The sequence below is a fragment of the Gobio gobio genome (genome assembly GCF_949357685.1).
Source record: "Gobio gobio genome assembly, chromosome: 20".
Taxonomy (NCBI): Eukaryota; Metazoa; Chordata; class Actinopteri; order Cypriniformes; family Gobionidae; genus Gobio; species Gobio gobio.
Genome location: NC_137113.1, coordinates 7,148,891 through 7,170,188, shown reverse-complemented (window position 1 = coordinate 7,170,188; position 21,298 = coordinate 7,148,891). Strand labels below are relative to the sequence as shown.

At 39.4% G+C, this 21,298-nt stretch overlaps 1 protein-coding gene across 1 annotated transcript in view; it reads right to left on the bottom strand.

Annotated features, from left to right (window-relative positions):
• The window catches only part of LOC307143793 (dedicator of cytokinesis protein 1-like), a gene marked incomplete at its 5' end in the record, with an annotated part of 109,720 nt that overhangs the window by 77,853 nt on the left and 10,569 nt on the right, over positions 1 to 21,298 (bottom strand). The window contains 4 exons of the mRNA XM_079845556.1: positions 1,200 to 1,258; positions 3,118 to 3,213; positions 7,160 to 7,260; positions 12,414 to 12,492. Of these exons, the coding sequence (XP_079701682.1) occupies positions 1,200 to 1,258; positions 3,118 to 3,213; positions 7,160 to 7,260; positions 12,414 to 12,492 (335 nt within the window). The remainder of the gene's footprint in view (positions 1 to 1,199; positions 1,259 to 3,117; positions 3,214 to 7,159; positions 7,261 to 12,413; positions 12,493 to 21,298) is intronic.

Here is a 21,298-nt window from a genome sequence, read left to right as displayed (position 1 = left end):
GGTCCTGTTCGGTATCGCAGCTTGACTTGTCTAAAATGAAAACAATCTCGTTGTTGTTGCTCTGGACACACACTATACACTGTGAATTCTGTAACATTTTTTTCTGTAATGTTTTTTTTCATGGGTGCTTAGGTGTGTACACATTTATTATATAATATATTTATATGAACTCGTTATATTTGGTTGGTCTCATTTTGGAGTCTCCAATGATCCTTGAAGCTTGCAGAAAATACAGCTTTCTGATTGGTTATTTTGCTGGATATAGCAAATGATGACAAAATTAATGTGTTTAAGAGATAAATGGTGTATGCTTCATTTTACGATAAGTGAATTAATCGCGATTAAAGATTTTAATCGATTGACAGCCCTAGTCTAAAGGTGCCACGCGTTAACTTGTCACAAACCTGGTTTAGTTAAAAAGGTCAGAGTCATCTGTGTGACAAATAAAAATGGTTGTATTTGCTGCATTCTCGTTTTCTACAGCGTGTTTTCGTCTGCAGCTCTTCATGTGGCGTTTACATCTTTAGCAGGAAAGAGAAGCAACGTGCACTGAGAGGAAAGGCCTTGAATGAAACGCTTTTGGCTCTAGATGAAAATATTAGAGGATGCAGCGCATAAAGATCATTACCATAATCATCAGCCATCTGAGGCTGAGACTAAGACATTTATAATGTTAAAACAAATGCTACTCTTTTGAACTTTCTATTCAATAAAGAAATCCGGAAAAAATGCATCACCGTCTCCACAAAAATATTAAGCGGTAAAAATAGTTTTCAACGTTGCTAATAATAACAAATGTTTCTTGAGGAGCAGATCATCATATTAGAATGATTTCTGAAGGATCATGTGACACTGAAGACTGGAGTAATGATGCTGAAAATACAGCTTTAATCACAGGATGAGCTGAAAAAAGACATTGACTAAAAGCCACAATACGTGAATTATGGTTTCACTGCGTCTTTAACCTGTACAGGCTGACTGTACATCAGCCCCAATAATAACACAGCTATTTATCACACAAATAGATGGAGATGAAATACGGATTTTGAGTTGAAAATCATGCCAGAGCATAAAATATTATGCAGTTCAGCTGCTATTCAAAACTATATGAAACCTAGACATTATATAATATAATACAGACCCAAGCTGCAATGAGTCTATTTTTGTGTTACATAATGATCTCTAAAATGGCAGCTCACCTAGGTTGTACCACATGTCTCGGATCTCAAAGCCAATCTGCCGCCGCATGTCTTGATACCTATAAATAGAAACATGAAGATATCAGAGAAATTTTAAAGTGAAATATCATGCTCAAAGACCACAACACATTTGTAAGAACGTCTCAATTTATTCCCCTGGAATTGAGAATCATTCATTGTTTGTTAGCACCAACTCGCAAAGCTTCATAATATTGAGAGAGGAATAAAAGCTGCTCAGAATCAACGTCAGACAGGTTTAGTAAAACGACAGAGGACGAGAGCACAGACGATACCTCAGCGTCCCAAATGGTGCTCTCATTTACAGAAAGTGTGAAGTAAGCAGCACGGCGACAGATCCCTTATGCTTTACCTCCAGCGGCCTCAGTGGACCTGACATCCATTCATTACCGCTGTCATTTTGGGATGCCTGTGGCCCTCGGCTGAATTCTGAGCCACCATTGATTGCTTTGTCAATACGTTCTCATCCAGTCATAATTTACGATGACAAGGACGATGCGCGTCGGAGCCCAGTTAACACACAGAAAAGCCTCTCGCAACTCCTCTGAGTCCTCCTTCCTTCGGTTTGACCCTCGTAACTGACGTTTAATCATTTTTGTGACAGCTGCAGACTGCAGACCAGATGCATGCTAGCATGCTAAAGCACGTCACGTGACTCACCTCGAGTCTGACCAGGGCGTTATTCACCTTGAGGTGGTTGCAACAAAGCCCTGTGATCTGTGTTTTAATTGAAAGCAATACCAAGATGTGTTATTCTGGTAAGCACGGCCACACTTTCACTCATTTTAGCTAAACTATTCAGCATGAAATTAATCGTTTTATTCATCAAAGTTAAATTAAATTGTTCAAAAAGACAGTAAAGACATGGATAATGTATTTCAAATAAATGCTGTTCTTTTGAACTTTCTAATGAAAATACTGAAACGGATGTTTTCAACATTGATAATCATAAATGTTTTTTTAAAGCTGCACTATGTAACTTTTCCGTCCACTAGAGGTTGCCTATTCAAAATAAAGGCGTAGTTTGATGAAGCCATGTTTAAGCGCAGAATCTTGGGACATGTGGTCTTCACCTCACAGCCGGGTGAAAAGAATCGGGATAGGACTCGGGCAGAAATCATGTTTATGGATGTGATAATTAACGTTACTGTAGTATGAAGCAGAGCAGGACCGAGTGTTGTGGGAGCGGAGAAAGGCTGCGGGAGCGATTGTTAAGATGAACGCAACACACGCCTCGCGAGCAACGGGACTTTTATTATGGCACAGTCGCCGCCGCCATTTCCGCTTTTCCGGTCATGAGTATGAGGTAACACAGCTCTGTTTATCATATTAGACACATCTGAGAGTGTTGAAAATTATGTTATGATGTTACTGCGTTCTCTCGGCGGCTGCTATGATGACACTTGTTCACACTGCAGTGAGAGTAAAGCGTTTCTGCAAAATAAAACCAGAAACCGAGGGGAACACAGATATGACGCCATTGACAGGCGACTCCCTCACACGTCCCAGTTTCTTGGTTAAAATAATAATTTTATCACGATTTAAAAAATAGTTGGAAACATTTGGGGTATTGTAAGTACTCAACTGAACAAAATATATAACACTGGCCTAGTGGTTTTTGGATATTTTACTCAAACAATTTGACATAGTGCACCTTTAAGCTGCAAATCAGCCTATTAGAATGATTTCTGAAGGATCATGTGACACTGAAGACTGGAGTAATGATGCTGAAAATGTAACTTTGATCACAGAAATAAATGACATTTTAAAATATATTCAAATAGAAAACAGTTTGCAATAATATTTCACACTATTATTGATCTTACTGCATTTTACATCAAATAAAGGCAGCCCTCGTGAGCAGAAGAGGCTTCTTTCAAAAACATTTATAAAATCTTACATTTGAATGGCAGCGCACAATTCAGTCACTATTATTTCCTGTAGTAAACGACATTGTGCTACAAATGCTGTCAATAGAGCTGAACCCGGTGCATTCCTGTAATATCACATGTCTCAGATGTAGATGGTGAATGTTTCTGCTCATACTCATCTCAAACACTTCATTTCCCCCGTCTGATCTCTCCTTTCACATGCTGACTTCTTTGACCTGCTCTCTTAATTACTTCACCTCCTCTTCTGACTTCCTGTAGCCTTCTTCACACATCTTGCTTTCTCTTTCTCTCTATACGGGTCTGTCTGTTTCCTGCTAAGTGCTACTCTATAATTTGTGTCTCTGGTGTCCGCCGTGACAGAACGAGAGAGACAGACAGCCGAGGGTGTGTGTCCTCGCACTCATACCGAAGAGTAAGCTGAGTCTCTTAACACTCACACCTGTCAGCCCACGGGACGATCACTGAAAAGAGATGCTAACATAACAGCGACAGATGAAAAAGAGCGAGGGACACCCGCTCTGCTCATACTTGAGGTATTGAACAATTCATAAGTCATATGCATTGAACAACATACACAATGAAACTCATTAGCCTTTTCTTCCAGCAGGTTTGGTTGAACACCCTGCAACCAGCCAGATCATCTAAATCAACCATATAATTGACCAAAACACCACCAAACCCCCCCAATCAACCAGTATGGAATACCGAAAACCCTTTGTGTATTTCTCTGTACTGAGTGTGTGAGCTTTGGCCTGGATGCTCCTTTACTATGATGCCTCTGTATGTTGACTCTGAGAGACAGAAGGAGGAGAAAAAGCAAGAGACTGAAGTGTCAGCAGCAGCAGCCTCTCTGAGGTCAGCATGACACCTCCAGCAGAACACGGGGAGAATGGAGTGATGAAAGGTTGAGGGAAGGATGAAAGCTGAGGCTACAGCTCTGAAGGAATGAAACCATCACTCTGAAAGAGGCACAACAGGGGGCAAACAGCACAGAAGAACAAAGACAGGGTAACCGAACAGATTGTTATAAATATGAGACGCAGCATCCTCGAGACATCAGCACATTTTCTGATAAAAGCCCTCAAAATGCCAACTTTGGGTTTCATTTTTTTTTTGTAGAACTCCAGGACATGAAGTGTAATCAGGTTGAAATGTTGTCAGCAAGTAAACAAATTAAACTGCATTATAGCTGACAATGTGTTGAGCTTGTGCACTTTTATTTTTGCACGAGTTTGTTATTAAAGTTAAAGATATTTAACCTAAAAATATCCTCTGCTCGTCTTACTTTTGATGACTTGACACATGAGGGAACTAGAAATAGAGAATATGGAATACACTATACATTTCTAGTTGATACCATTAATTATATTACTGTTATTGCTGATTACTAATAAATTACTTATTTTAAAATCTATACTACTTTAATAAAAGTTAATAAACGGATGGATGGATCGATAGATTGATGGAACGATCGATGGAAGGATAGAACGAGATGATGGATGGATGGATGGATGGATGGATGGATAGATGGTGGATGGATAGAATGATCGATAGAATAATATAACTAGATAGATAGACAGAATGATCTCTGAAATGATAGAATGATCAATGAAATGATAGAATGATTGATTAGATAATAGATGGATAGATGGATGTATGGATGGATAGAATGATCGATGGAATAATATAACTAGATAGACAGAATGATCAATGAAATGATAGAACGATTGATTAGATAGATAATGGATAGATGGATGATGGATTGATAGATGGTGGATGGATAGAATGATCGATGGAATAATAGAACTAGATAGATAGATAGAATGATCTATGAAATAATAGAATGATAGATGATATTAAAGTAACGATTGATTAGATAGATAACAGATGGATGGATGGATGATGGATTGTGGGTGGGTGGATGGATGGATGGAATGATCAATGGAATAATAGAACTAGATAGATAGACAAAATGATCGATGAAATTATAGAACGATTGATTAGATAATAGATGGATAGATGGATGCATGGATGGATAAAATGATCGATGGAATAATATAACTAGATAGATAGACAGAATGATCGATGAAATGATAGAATGATTGATTAGATAGATAATGGATAGATGGATGATGGATGGATAGGTAGGTAGATAGCTGGATAGACAGAATGATCGATTGAATGGTAGAATGAGATAGATGGATGGATGGATGTATGGGTAGGTAGATAGATGTATGGATGTGTGGATGGGTCGGTAGATAGATGGATGGATGGATGGATGGATGTGTGGATGGATGGATGTGTGGATGGATGGATGGGTAGGTGGATGGGTAGGTAGATGGGTAGGTAGATGGATGGATGGATGTGTAGATGGATGGATGGATGTGTGTGTGGATGGATGGATGTGTAGATGGATGGATGAATGTGTGGATGGATGTGTAGATGGATGGATGGGTGGATGGATGTGTAGATGGATGGATGGGTGGATGTGTAGATGGATGTATGGATGGATGGGTAGATAGGTGGATGGGTAGGTAGATAGATGGATGGATGTGTGGATGGATGTGTAGATGGATGTGTAGATGAATGGATGGATGTATGGATGATTGGATGGATGTGTGGATGATTGGATGGAGTTATGGATGGATGGATGTGTAGATGGATGGATGGATGGATGTGTAGATGGATGGATGGATGTGTAGATGGATGTGTGGATGGATGTGTAGATGGATGGATGGATGTATGGATGATTGGATGGATGTGTGGATGATTGGATGGATGTATGGATGGATGTGTAGATGGATGGATGGATATGTAGATGGATGGATTGATGTGTAGATGGATGTTTGGATGGATGTGTAGATGGGTGTGTGGATGGATGTGTAGATGGATGGATGGATGTTTAGATGGATGGATGGATGTGTAGATGGATGTGTGGATGGATGTGTAGATGGATGGATGGATGTTTAGATGGATGGATGGATGTGTAGATGGATGGATGGATGTTTAGATGGATGGATGGATGTGTAGATGGATGTGTGGATGGATGGATGGATGGATAGATGGATGTGTAGATGGATGGATGTGTAGATGGATGTGTGGATGGATGGATGGATGGATAGATGGATGTGTAGATGGATGGATGTGTAGATGGATGGGTAAATGGATGGGTAGGTAGGTAGATAGATAGATGGATAAATAGATAGAATGATCGATGGAATGATAGAAGAAGATAAATAAATATACAATATATCGATAATACCTAATACTCACATTTATCTGCAAAATACTGCATTATGCTTATTCAAATGATCTAACTTTAAAAATATTCAGATGCAGAGAGTGTTAGTTATTCATCTCTAGTGAATTCGCAAAATCTGTGCAATTCACCCAAAACCTGAAAGGAAAAAAAAAAACTCCTCCAAGAAAGAGCTGCGGTTGCTGTCCTGAGAAAACGGGTCGTTTTGGAAACGTGTCCTCGTGTTCCTGAGAGGAAGCTGCTTGAGAGGCTGTGTGATTCCCGAGGCTGAAGAGTCCTGACAGACAGTGATCCGTCTCCACGAGAATGAGCTCACGCCACAGGCAAACACAGACAGAAGCTCCTGGAGCAGATAAGAGGCTCTTCACTCCTCTGTCTCTCACTCGCTCCTGCTGTCTCTCCTCCTCTAAAGCTTTGAACAGAAGCTGTCCATGTTTTCAGGAAAACACATTTCCTTCACCTCTCTCTGCCCCATATGCTTCTATGCCTTCAGTATTTTTGTACATGCCTCCCTGCCTGTTCGGTCTCATACTAATCGGGAAGATGTTTAAATCTCTGCATTACAAGCACTTCTCGTGGTATTGCCTCTTTGAGATGAACTGCTCTTTGCATTCCTCATTTGTAAGTCACTTTGGATAAAAGCGTCTGCTAAATGAATAAATGAATAAATGCAAATGTATCATGACAACACGGCTGTCTAAAAGTTCAACTCTCATTCGAACACTCTGACAAACATTACACAATTTTGCAGCAGTGCATTATGGGTAGGTGTCTGTGATATTAATGCTTACTTGTGGAAGATCTTGGCCCGTTTATCACTTGAAAAGTTCTCCAGCTGCAAAGACTCCTGGGTAAGGAACGCCACAGCGAGGTGGAAGTAGTTATTCCATAACTGAGAGGAAAAAAAGGAAGGAGAATATGATTTGACTTCAGTTCCTTATTGAAATAGGGCAGTGGATATTTACACAAAGTTTAAATAGAAATAGATTCAATTTTTTTCGCAATAAGTGTAGTTAGATGATATTTATACTTAGAAATAGTGGCAGATACCATTTGCACCTCAGTGTTGTTGTACATTAAACAGTAATAACAGTGTAAATTATCATATTTATTAAAATTATTCAATGGATGCCAACTAGAGATGGGCGGTTGGCAGTTACAGCCGTGGACTCCGTGGATAAACTGCGTATCGGGCGGATGAAGTGACGAAAAATAGTATTTTAATTAAATTCGGGCGGATGGCGGTTGAACCAATCAAATTAAAAAAAATATATACATAGTTAAATATTGTTGCAACACTAAGCAAACCTGCAAGCTATGATCCCAGTTGTCAGTATGTCTCGTAGATGAGACTGCCTGGGTTATTTAGTTTCGATATTAGTTATATTTTAAAACAGCCAGTCATTGTAGCCTACCACTCAGGGAATAGGCATTTAAAAGAGAGACAGATTACAGAGTGATATCAGAAATGACATCGGGCAATGGCAGCGCGAGATGTTCAGAAGAACGCAAGAGCTCAATTTCTACAAGCTACCAGTCTTGGGCTACAGGGTGATATGGCTGCTGAAGCTCTAGCTGTAGCTAAGACTGGAAGAGATTGGTTCGTGCTGTCGACATGAAGCCTGGAAGCCAGACGAACTTAGCACCCCCCACAACATTTGAGGTCGGGAATTCGGTCTGGACTTGATCCATTGTGGAGCAACTATGCCCGAACAGGAGCTTTTCGGACCAATAAAATTGTCGGGGCGGGCTTTAGACAGATGATCAACAGTAACGTTATCATCCACGTCACCAAAGAGCGCTTGGGTTGAATTTCTAATCCTAAACGGAGAACTTGTTCGTATATGCATTCTCCTTCACTATTTCTCTCAGCAATGATGATCGTGTTGGTAAGTACTCTGTGTAGCCTTAAATTCTTTTTACAACACCGGCAAAGATCGTTTACACTCAACTTCTTCCAGCGTGCGTGCAGACAGGGTTGCCAAGTTTTCACAACAAAACCCACCCAATTTCTACTCAAAACTAGCCCAAAACAAGCCCAATAGCTTTCCATGGGGGTTCTCCAGAAAGAAATGGCGTTAGGGGGGTAAAATGTGTTTTTTTGGTAGGGTTACCTGTTAAAATTCGCATTCCTGGGGCTAAATATCACATAATTGGGGTCGCTTCAACCCGCGGACATGGAAAAACAGCCCACGGGAAAACAGCGGACTTGGCAACACTGTAAGCAGTTGAGTTCTGTTGACATTTGACAATTAACGTTATGCGTCGCTCCGTTGCTCTAATTGGTTGTTGGTCTATCCAATTGAGGTCTTTCCTGGTTCGGTTGAAACACGCCCCATAATCACAGCCCAACGGAGCAGTATCAGACTCATATTCTGACTAGAATTGAGTATGACAATTTCAGGCTAGTCGACATGTAGGGAAACCGCAGTTTTTTTGGGTAAAACTGAGACTAATGTTGCTGTTCGTGTCACTGTGCATGGAATCACGAGTGCTGAGGAAGCCAGCGGAGGTGAAATTCAGATATGGTAACGGCCGTTTAATTTCTAACACGTGATCTAAGTGGACGACCAATAACAACAGAATAGGCCATATGGCCCATCAGAGCAGAGGAAGCTATCGCAAAGGAGGGGTTTAGAGAGAGCATTTCGACACAGTAATGCTGCAATGTATATTATGAGAAAATTAAAGTGTTTTTTGACCTCTGGATGCATGTAAACCTATTGTAGGACAACTACAGAACAAAATTATGAGCCTTTAAGAGGAACTATCATTACATATTATGGTGCGTTCACACCAGACACGAATAAAGCGTTAAGCGCGAGTGATTTACATTTTAAATCAATGCAAAGACGCGAATAGACATTCTGTGGCTCGATTGAAATGCCGCGAAATGAGCGTTTCGGGCATTTGACGCGTGAGATGAAAAATCTGAACTTTGTCGGATATTCGCGCCACGTTAACCAATCAGGAGCTTGCTCTAGTAGTGAAAACAATGAGGACAAAATCATACGTGGAAACCTGGAGCTGTACTATACATCTTCGTACTTTATAGAAACAGGAATAAAAAGGATCTTGCTTGGAAGAAAGTGAGTGAGGAGGTCGGACTATGCCGGCATTTTAATGCCATTAATAACCAAGCGCACAACTGATGTTTTCGCTCGCAGTAAATCACTCCTGCGGAAGAATAACAGATTTACACGCAAGGAAACGGCAGACCGCGCGCTCCGTTTAAACCCTGCGCGCGCATGACATCTCTGCACGCAAATCGCCATCATTCCCCAAACTCGCGCTTCTATTTAGCTTGCGCAAAAACTTTTTATCTTTGGCTGGGTAAACATAGATGCTGTTTAGTTGAAGTATAGTAATGAAGTGGTGAACTACAGAAAATATAACTGTTCTCATTTTCCCCAGTAGCTACAGCTCCATAATAATAATAACTAAAGTTAATATAGTATCTGGTAAGGACATATTATATTAATAATGCAATCAGTCAGTAAAAATTTGAACTCTCTTGCATCTGGTCCGTTGATGAAGCCATGTTTAATCGTTTTACAACAGGCGGCCATTCACAACTGACTTCTGGAAAAACAGAATTTACCAATGACATTTCAGGTTACAATGAAATAAGTAAAGTCCCGCCCCACAACTGCCAAAAATAAAACGTTTTCACACAAGCAAAATAGAAGCTGGACACGAGTTTGGGGAACGATGAAGCGCGTGCTGCGAGTTGTGTCCAAGCTTGCAAGGGCTTGATTTGCGCGCAGAGGAGATGTCATGCGCAGGTTTAAAAGGAGCTTGCAGGCTAACGTTTCCTCGCGAGTAGATGTGTTATTCTCTTGTGGGAGTGATTTACTGCGCACGAAAGCATCAGTTGTGCGCTCGGTTATTGATGGCATTAAAATGCCGCCATATTGGACAGTCTGTTAAGTTGTAAAAAGCACTCTGTACTCAATTTGAGCTATATATATATATATATATATATAGGGTTGGGAACCGAGAACCGGTTCTTATGCAGAACCGAAACTGATTTTTGAAAAATACCAGAACCGCGCGAAATTCCTAAGTTTCGGTTCCGAAAACGGTTCTGGTGCAATGTGTGTGCGAAGCGCTGGAAGCGTATCCGAGTGACAGCCAGTGTTGCCAAGTCCGTGGTTTTCCCGCTTTCCCGTTTTCCACTGTTGCCGCGGGCTGTGTTTCATGTCCGCGGGTTGAAGCGATTGTGCAATTGTGCGGGTTTTGTTGTGAAAACCTGGCAACCCTGGCTCACCTCATCATGAATATTAATTAGGCTGCCTGCCGCTTCCAGGAGTGCAACGCAGTTCAGCCTGAAAGCCCTCGCGCTACACATTTACGGTTTTGCGTCAGATATTTTCTCGTTGACCACCAGCATGGCGAAGAGAAAGTCACAAGTATGGATTCATTTCCAAAGAATGAATGATAATGAAGCAAAATGTAACACGTGAAAAGTTAATAACATGCAAAGGAGGCTGCACTAGCAATTTGACAAAACATTTGCTACAGCACAGAGTGCCTCAGGGCTTATACCAGATTTATAGTGAAAGGCCTATATATATATATATATATATATATATATTATTTTTTTTTTTGTCAACCGTTGAGTCACCATGGTTTAGGTAACCGTTTAGGCACAATTACCTTTGTAATGCTGAATTGCAATTTATTATTTACAAGTTCACTGAATAACTGAATTACTATTAAATTAATACCGGTATACAACTAATTAATAAATATAACTAATAAATATAATTTATAACTTGGTTTTATTCAGAGACAGAGAGATAAAATGTAATAAGACAATTTCAGAGGTGTTCATTTGAAAAACAATGTTTTGCAAGAATGGCTTAATTAATACTGTAATATATGTACAGTACAGGACTTTTTTGACATTGCCAACCTGTAAATAAATTTTAGAGCAAGTAATAAACACAAAATGGATTGTTTGAGTTGCGTATTGTGCCTTTTTCCTTTACCACAATTTGTTTAATAATTTAATGGAACCGGAATCGGAACCGGAATCGTTAGGCGGAACCGGAACCGGAAAATTTCTCACGATTCCCAACCCTATATATATATATATATATATATATATATATATATATATATATATATATATATATATATATATATATATATATATATATAGAGAGAGAGAGAGAGAGAGAGATTACAAAATAGTTAAAGCCAGCAAATTGAGCTTATTCGCTGTATTTTAAAACAATTCATGTCAGCCATTTCACAACGAGACTGGAGCTGCCTGGCAGAAGCCCCTTCCTGGTCGCGAATTCACGCCTGTTGTGAAGTGAATATCACGCGCAAATGAAGCGAGTAAACTCAAAATGTTCAAGCGTCCAACTACACGCGAATAGCGCAATTTATTCACGCAAGTCACGTCTGGTGTGAACACATAGAATTAGAAATTCCTTTCAATTAGACATCTCCAAATTAGATTTAAATTTTTTTATCATTCATGTCTGTAGCACAAATAATGAGAGGACTAGTTTGATACTTATTGTGAATGATTTGAAGGATGAGCAACAGCTATTTAAGGCACAGAAGAGCTGATGTCACTCGCAACAATAATTTCAAAATAATTCATTGGCTTCTGAAAGCCAAAGTGTGCATCGCCAGATGGTTTCACGGGTAAAATGAGGACCGAGATAAGAATAACCATGAGCTAACAACCAACACAGAGACGCTTCAAATATTCAAATCAGACGCTCGGAAATTGCAGCCCATTAGCCTGTCATGAGTTATTCTGGTAGAAAGAAATTTAATGATCCCTGCTGGAACTTCCTCTAACATGACCGGGCTGATAGTCACGATTAAAAGGCGTGCTTTTCATAAACAACACTATATGTTATTATCATTGCTATACGGTAGCACTTTACTAGTCTAAATTAATTACAAAAGGTATCTTTGTAGTTCTTTCGCGCAATGAACACAGAAGGAGATTTAGCATACAATGACCCTTAGTTTTTCAAGCAACAAAGTCAAACAGATTTGCTGTACTCAAAATCTCACCTGCAGCTCAAAGTTGGTTTGATCGAGGAACTTCTTGCTGAGAACGGAGGCATACTGATTGATGGCTCGCAGGAAGACTCTGAAATTAGAGAAAAATCATGTCAATCATTCAATTTAATTCATTATCATATTTAAATGAGCGTGTTTGTTCTCAACAAGAGCCTGTAGAAAATAAACTATAAAAACAGCTAGTTAAACTCAGAATAATGCCATTCCTGATGCGATGCGAGACGCAGAACTAAAACACCGTACAGCTTGAGGCGAGGAAGCACATAAACTTCAGATGATAAACTTAATCACAGGTCTTTAACTCCGCCACACTGAGACGACATTAGGAGGATATTAGAGAGACTTAAAGACGCTCTATTCACTTAGTTCAATAAAGGCCGTCACTAATGAACTATGAGAGAGAACAAGAAATCTTTATATACTTCTCTAGCTGGGATACTGCTGAAGATGAAAGAAAAAAAAAGGAAATGCGAATGGTGTGGAAGAACAGAACGGACAGACTCAAAATCACTGCGAAATGACACTTTGCAATCAAATGGAGAACAGATTCAAAGCGGTGGATGTCGAAGGGAACATTTCACGCCTGTAATGTGACATTTTGAGAAGTTGTGTTGAACCCTACAGTACAGCAGTTTCAAGATGCATAATACGACAATACAACAATATACTGACTCCTTTTGTTTCTAAAGCTTTTTGTCTGCAACAAAATTGCAACAGATCTTTATTTTTCTAATGATATACAGAACTTGAGTAATTGCAATGAAATTATTCAGCATATGGGGTTTCAGTGAAAAAAATGCAGATTTCTGGAAAACAGTGGAAAGCATAATGCCAATATTTACAAAGTAGTATAAATTAAATTGCAAAGCAATTTCAAGCCATTACAATGCAAGCTACAAATGAACTAAAATAGATAGACAAACTAAATTACATAAATAAATACAATGAGAAATGAAAATAAATCAAATCTAAAATTTATACAAAAAATCATAAACAAATATATCAAGTAACACGCACAAGACCAGGAACCTGCATCAAGAAAAGAAACCGTTGAATACAAATATAAATATAAATCCAATATAAACTGCAATCCTGTACAACATAAGTTCCAATTTAAACACATTTTACTAACATTATTATTGTCTTAAGATGATGGCAGCTGAAAATGAAAGTGATTTCAGAGGCAGAAGAGGCAGAGAAAGTTACTACATTTGATGAATTTATACATGTGTGTGTGTTTGTTTTTGTGATTTATGAGGACACAAATTTGTATAATGACACAACTATTACATTTCAGATGTCCTCATATTTAAAATAGCTTTAAAAACATACTAAACAATGTCTTATTAAAAATGTAAAAATGCAGAATGTTTTCTGTGACGGGTAGCTTTAGGGGTCGGGGTAGTGTGTGCGTGTGCGTGTGTGTGTGTGTGTGTGTGATGGGTAGGTTTATGGGTAGGGGTAGTGTAGGGGGATAGGATTTACAGTTTGTACAGTATAGAAACCTTTACGCCTATGGAATGTCCTCGCTTAGATAGCAAAACAAACCTGTGTGTGTGTGTGTGTGTGTGTGTGTGTGTGTGTGCAGAAAAAAAATGCAGAATGTTTTCTGTGACGGGTAGCTTTAGGGGTCGGGGTAGTGTGTGTGTGTGCGTGTGTGTGTGTGTGTGTGACGGGTAGGTTTATGGGTAGGGGTAGTGTAAGGGGATAGGATGTACAGTTTGTACAGTATAGAAACCATTACGCCTATGGAATGTCCTCACTTAGATAGCAAAACAAACCTGTGTGTGCGTGTGTGTGTGTGTGTGTGTGTGTGTGTGTGTGTGTGTGTGTGAGTGTGTGTGTGTGTGTGTGTGTGTGATGGGTAGGTTTATGGGTAGGGGTAGTGTAGGGGGATAGGATTTACAGTTTGTACAGTAAAGAAACCATTACGCCTATGGAATGTCCTCACTTAGATAGCAAAACAAACCTGTGTGTGTGCGCGCGCGCGTGTGTGTGTGTGTGTGTGTGTGAGTGTGTGTGAGAGATGTGTAGGTTTATGGGTAGGGGTAGTGTAGGGGGATAGAATGTACAGTTTGTACAGTATAGAAACCATTACGCCTATGGAATGTCCTCGCTTAGATAGCAAAACAAACCTGTGTGTGTGTGTGTGTCTGTCCCACAAAACCAGTCACATAAGGGTAATTTTTTTTAAATTAAGATTCATACATCATCTGAAAGCTGAATAAATAAGCTTTCCAATGATGTATAGTTCGTTATGATAGGACAATATTTGGCTGAGAGAAATTCTGGAATCTTAATCTAAATATTGAGAAAATCACCGTTAAAGTTGTCCAAATGAAGTCCTTAGCAATGCATATCAATTCTAATAATAGATTTTTGAAAAATGTACGGTAGGAAATCCTGATCTTTACTTAGTATCCTAATGATTTTTGGCATAAAAAGAAAAATATCAATAATTTTTAACCATACAATGTACTTGATTTGATTTATTTTCATTGTATTTATTTATTTTAGTTTATTTATCTATTTTATTTCATATTGCAATGGCGTGAAATTGCTTTGCGATTTAATTTGTATTACTTTGTAAATATTGGCATTATTTACTTCCCTAATATGTGTTCCTGTACTTGTGCATGTAAAAAAAAATATGTATATTTTTTATTTTTATTTATTAAGGACAGGAACACATATTAGGGAAGTAAATAATTTAAAATAAATAAATAAATTCTTTTTTTTTATTTTTTATTTCATGTTGACTCCAACATTATCAAACCATCATGTGAAAACAGTTGAGAAATATCAGCCGTTGCTTCAAGTGTCAAAAGTCACCAGCCGAAGTAGATCTGACAAGTTTCTTATTATTAATTTCCAACATGAAAGAACGAGCAGCGATGTTAATGTCTGACCCCTCATGTGTGAGTGTCTGTCAGATGTTTGACATCTCATTAGCACGACTGGATATCAGCGACCGAATTGTAAGTCATCTTAAAAGGCTCTGGCTGTGTAAACGCATCAGAAGTCGTATTAATCATCCTCTAATCTTGAGCGGGGAGGAATGAATTCCTGATTGACTAAGATAAACCGCGAGAGCTAACATCACGGCACAGATCTTCAGGACGTCTGCTCTGAGCTCTGACTCCTTCATTGTAACGGAGAGACGGAGAGTTTCTCATCAGGGCCAGCAGATACAATCTGTTTATAATGAGCTGCTGAAAAATAGCTGCTTAATGTGACTGGAGGCATTAATAATGCAAGTGAGCTTTACTAAATCAACAGATGGACAGACAGACTACAGACTTTAGTCACAGAGGATGGCATATTTATTCTGACACGCATGGAAATGAGGCCGCGGTGAAAAGTAGCATCGCTACTTCAATATGTTATAGTGTGAAGTCGTACGAAAACAGAGCGAGACAGAAATGCAGCACTAGCTCATAACCTACACTGCGTTTCATTGATTGAACTATTCTGTTCTACAGTCAAAAACACATTTGATGTCAGAATGATAGATCGCTGAGTGCTGTGCCTGCCATTATAACACAAATCACCGTTGAACATCATCTTCTGGAAGGCAAAAAGCTTATGGTTTTCCTAAGGTGAACTGTATTTTTTTTTATATCATTTCAGTTTAATACGCAGAAACAACTTTAAGTAAGCCAACCATAAGTAAAAGTAGTACTGAGCTCTGTCTTTAGCATCACGACACCATCAGCCGTTTGTCAATATACACAGTAGGCTGCAAAAGTTTGAGGTCAGTACGTTTTTTCAAAGACGACTCTTTTGCGCACCAAGACTGCATTTATTCAAACAGAAATACAGTAAAAACTGTAATATTGTGAAACATTTTTACTATTAAAAACAACTGTTTTCTATGTGAATATATTGTAAAATGTCTTTTTTTCTCTCCCTGTGATCAAAGCTGAATTTTCAGCATCATTACTCCAGTCTTCAGTGTCACATGATCATTCAGAAATCATTCTAACATGCTGATTTGCTGCTCAAGAAACATTTATGATTATTATCAATGTTGAAAACGGTTTGTGGAATTTTTGTGGAAACCATGATCAATTTGTTTATGAAATCTTTGATGAAGAAAGTTAAAAAGAACAGCATTCATTTGAAATTGAAATATTTTGTAATATTATAAATTTATTTGTCACTTTTGAATAATTTAATTGGGGCCCTTTGAATTTTCTAAATGCCTTTTTTTTGTTGTTGCGTGAAACGTATACAAATTAACAACAATTTATTAAAAGTTTAACAAAAAAATACATTTTAGGGCCCTGTGAAATACTTTTGTTTTATTCTCAAATTCCGTGTTATTTTTTTTACCAAATTCTTTGTTTACTGGACTCCGTTTTATAGGTTTAACAAAATTTTAATAATCAAAAAGCATGTCTAATTAATTGAATTCATAAAAACAACTACATTTATATATTTTTTGGGAAATCAAATGAAGGAATAAGACATTAATTTAATGTATCTCTACATTAATTTAGTTTTTTTTTTTTTGTCAAACAAAGTGCTGCACAACAGAGCTTTACTGTTAAAATTAAAACATGGAAGAAAAATTGTGATTAAAAATAAAGTTTTAATAATAACTTAGTATTATTAATACACTGAGGCGTAGCTAAATTCTACTGTACAACAGTAATATATTTCTGTCACAATTTCTTCATGTTGAACCAAACTTTTATTTTGACGGGTTGCTGTGAAGAGCTTTGAGTTTCTGTGTTTATGATATGACGATAGTTTTTCTCAAATGAAACAGTAAAATGCTGATGAAATGACTCTCAGAGCAGCTCTGGAGATGACGTTCATGCATTCATGTTGCAGAGGCTGAAAACCCAGCGAGCGTCCCGCGTGCTTCAGTGTGTGTGTGTGGTAAATGAAAGTGCGCGCAGAACATGCAGGATTCATATTTAAAAGTCTTTTGCGGTTTAATATTCACAGACACTAGTCTATATCGCAATTTGATTCAAGTGTACTAACCTGCTCTTTATTTCTTCATCAAAAATTTGACAAACTCTGTGACATTCCGTGTTATACAGTAAATTCATTTTTATGACTGGATTTCACATTTTTGTCAACGTTTTCTGCATTGCGGATATCATAGGGCCCTATTTAATGGGCCCACGTTTAACAGTTGTTATGTCACCTAAATGAAAAGGCACTTCTGCGACACTAGAACAAACACTTTTCACGATTTGAGGCGTAAGCTGCAGGATCAGGACAGACTGCTATAGATGAACAGTAGATGTGTTTTCTAGTCTACTGAACACTAAAGATTTACTGCATCTCTGACCTTACAGAACATCAGGCCATGTCTTTCTAAACCACATCTGGGGAAATCAGCCATACGGTTCAGTAAATGATGACAAGTTTCAGTTTTGGCTGAACTACTGCTTTAACTCATGGGACTCATTAAATATATTTAACAGTTCATGCATTTGCATTTTTTGCTATTTCGACCATTTCATAGATGCCTCCATCAAAGGTGTCTGCAAATGACAGTAAACGATGAAGGAATTTTAGCCTATTTTTAAATCAAAATCACATGGGACTCGCACAGAAGTTTAAAGACGGCTTCAAACGTGGCTCATCAAATCAGAATTTAGAGCCAAATTTGATCCGTTTCGTTAATTCCTTTTGACTACCAAATCAACAAACAACACCAGCACATCGTGTTTGTCTCTAACACTGCCATCCACACGAGCAGCTCTAATGAACGTGGCATTAAGTGTTGATGAACTGCTCTCAATTTAGTTACAAACAACCCGTGTACAGTTTATCCATCTATAAGAGCGTCAGCAGCGTAAGACGGTTGAAGACGATTCCTCTAATGCCGCAGCTGCTCAATATAAGGCCGCGAGGTCAAACGAATCCCACTTTAATGATTCCTACACCCCTCGCTCGCTCTACCCTTTTAATACCACTGACGTGGGTAATCAATGCATGGAGACGCAGTCTTGTGAGCCAAATGCAAACAGCAGTCGTGCTCTGATCTCCGGAAATCTATCTGGGATGCAACCGGAGCAAAGACAAGAATCTCTGCCTCATTTTCACTAAGAGCCCGACATCCCCTCACGATTAAAGCCAATCACTCTGTACGGCCGGCCACGGTAGGGCAAACACGCTTTAACACACGTCGTTCATTGCTGCTAATGCTGATTCAGTAACAGATGCATGTGTGTTTGTGTTGTAGTCAGATGCTGTCGTTCGTTCTAATGACTGGACTGATGATCCATGAAACTCAAAGCAATTTTGCAGCATTAGAGGATTGAAAAAAACATCCATTTACTAGATCTTTCTAGCAGTGGCAGCAAAGCCGCTAAAATGGGCTCACAGGACTATCATGCTGAACAGCGGACAGCAATGACATAATATATATACATAAAGACACACACACACATATATATAAAACATTTAAATACATGGTGTACATGGTCTGCAGCAATGCTTAGGTAGGGGGTGCGTGTCAAAGTAACATCCACATGGATGGCAGGACCCAAGGTTTCCCAGCAGAACATTGCCCAAAGCATCACTGCCTCTGCCGGCTTGCCTTCTTCCCATAGTGCATCCTGGTGCCACGTGTTTCCCAGGTAAGTGACGCACACGCACCCGGCCATCCACGTGATGTAAAAGAAAATGTGATTCATCAGACTAGCCCATCTTCTTCCATTGCTCCGTGGTCCAGTTCTGATGCTCACGTGCCACTGTTGGCACTTTCGGCGGTGGACAGGGGTCAGCATGGGCACTCTGACTGGTCTGTGGCTATGCCGCCCCATACTCAACAACCTGAGATGCGCTGTGTATTCTGACACCTTTCTATCAGAACCAGCATTAACTTCAGAGCAATTTGAGCTCCAGTAGCTCGTCTGTTTGATCGGACCACACAGGCCAGCCTTCACTCCCCACAAGCATCAATGAGCCTTGGCCGCCCATGACCCTGTCGCCGGTTCACCTATGCCCCTTCCTTGGAGCACTTTTGATATATACTGACCACTGAAGACCGGGAACACCCCACAAGAGCTGCAGTTTTGGAGATGCTCTGACGTCTAGCCATCAGTTTTCCGTCTTCTCTTGATGAGAACAAAAACTTGTTTTGTGTACAGAAAGAAAAAAATGATTATGCTTTGCTGCTGTGGGCCACCGTATGTGCCATTATGATTTGAGATTCTCCGTTCTCTTCTACGATACGGCCCTCATCTTGTGAATTAATCAGCGCTGCATATTTATGCACATGATTTCTCACAGCTTCAGTCCAAATGGAAAATCTGTGCACATGCGGCAGCTGAAACGTCTCTCATTCGTTTAACTCTAATTGAAGAAATCTCCAACTCTGTGGGATCTGATTAACGTTTCAAATGTGTCTAGATTTCCTTCCCAGCATAGTCCGATCTAAACTTAGACTGCTTCACGAGTTAATACGTTGCTTGGGATTAAAATTAAATAAGCAATGTGCACATGGGTAATTTTTAGTGTAAATGGTTGCATTTGGCTGTTATCACACTAGAAGAAATAATAAATCTGAACACTCAAAGGAGTCTATCCAGAACTGCTGCTTTGTGCAGTACAGATTCATAAATGATTAATCAGTTCCATTCAATGTATTTGTGTAGCACTTTTCATCATATAAATCACTTCAAACTGCTCTATATAGAGAATAGAGCCTTACAAACACACTGAGCAAGCCAAAGGTGAACAGAAAAATAGAAAATAAAACCAATTCCACACTGAAAACCAAGCTTTTTTCTTCTTTTTCTTTCTTTCTTTTCTTCCTTCCTTCCTTTCTCAGTCACTGAATCATTCATTCAAAAGATTCGTTCAAAAGAGCCGATATTCCTTCAGGAACAAATCAAGTGACTGTTTTTATGAATGGCTCGTTGAATCATTGACCCTGAATCATTCAAAAACACAGATTCACCCGCTGTGTGTTGCTTGGAGAAGTGCAACAGTTTTGATATTCATGTTCTATGTTCATTGGTGAAATAGAACGAAAACATCAATATCACCCTGTAGCCCAAGACTGGTTTCCCATTGAAGCTAAGCAGGGCTGAGCCTGGTCAGTACCTGGATGGGAGACCTCCTGGGAAAACTAGGTTGCTGCTGTTAGAGGTGTTAGTGAGGCCAGCAGGGGGCGCTCACCCTGTGGTCTGTGTGGGTCATAACACCCCAGTATAGTGATGGGGACACTGAACTGTCAATAAGCACCGTCCTTCGGATGAGATGTTAAACCGAGGTTCAGACTCTCTGTGGTCATTAAAAATCCCAGGATGTCCTTCGGAAAAGAGTAGGGGTGTAACCCCGGCATCATGGCCAAATTTGCCCATTGGCCTCTGTCCATCATGGCCTCCTAATCATCCATATACCGATTGGCTTCATCACTCTGTCTCCTCTCCACTAATCAGCTGGTGTGTGGTGGGCGTTCTGGCGCAATATGGCTGCCGTCGCATCATTGGTGGTGGTTGAGGAGACCCCCTCCTTCCATGTAAAGCACTTTGTGTACCCAGAAAAGCGCTATATATATATGTAACAAATTAATATTGACAATGTTGTGTTTAACCTTTTTTAAGTGCTCAAATGAACATTTTAAAAAGTGTTACTCTGCAGTATTTTGAAGCTTTAGTACCACGATACAGCCACGGTACAGGTATACAGTGCGACCCTACTTCCCCGTGCTGCTCTGAGCCATGAGCAAAAGCAAACCATGTCAGGCTGAAGAACACATCGGTCATTCCAGGAAGTCTAAGCGCTCCTCTGTTAATTTAGCAGACAATGGCTAACCTTGGGTCGGCTCCGTCTACTAATGTCATCTCCAAATGGACCTGAACTACGGTGTGTATCATTAAACATGACTAGACGGAGCAGGA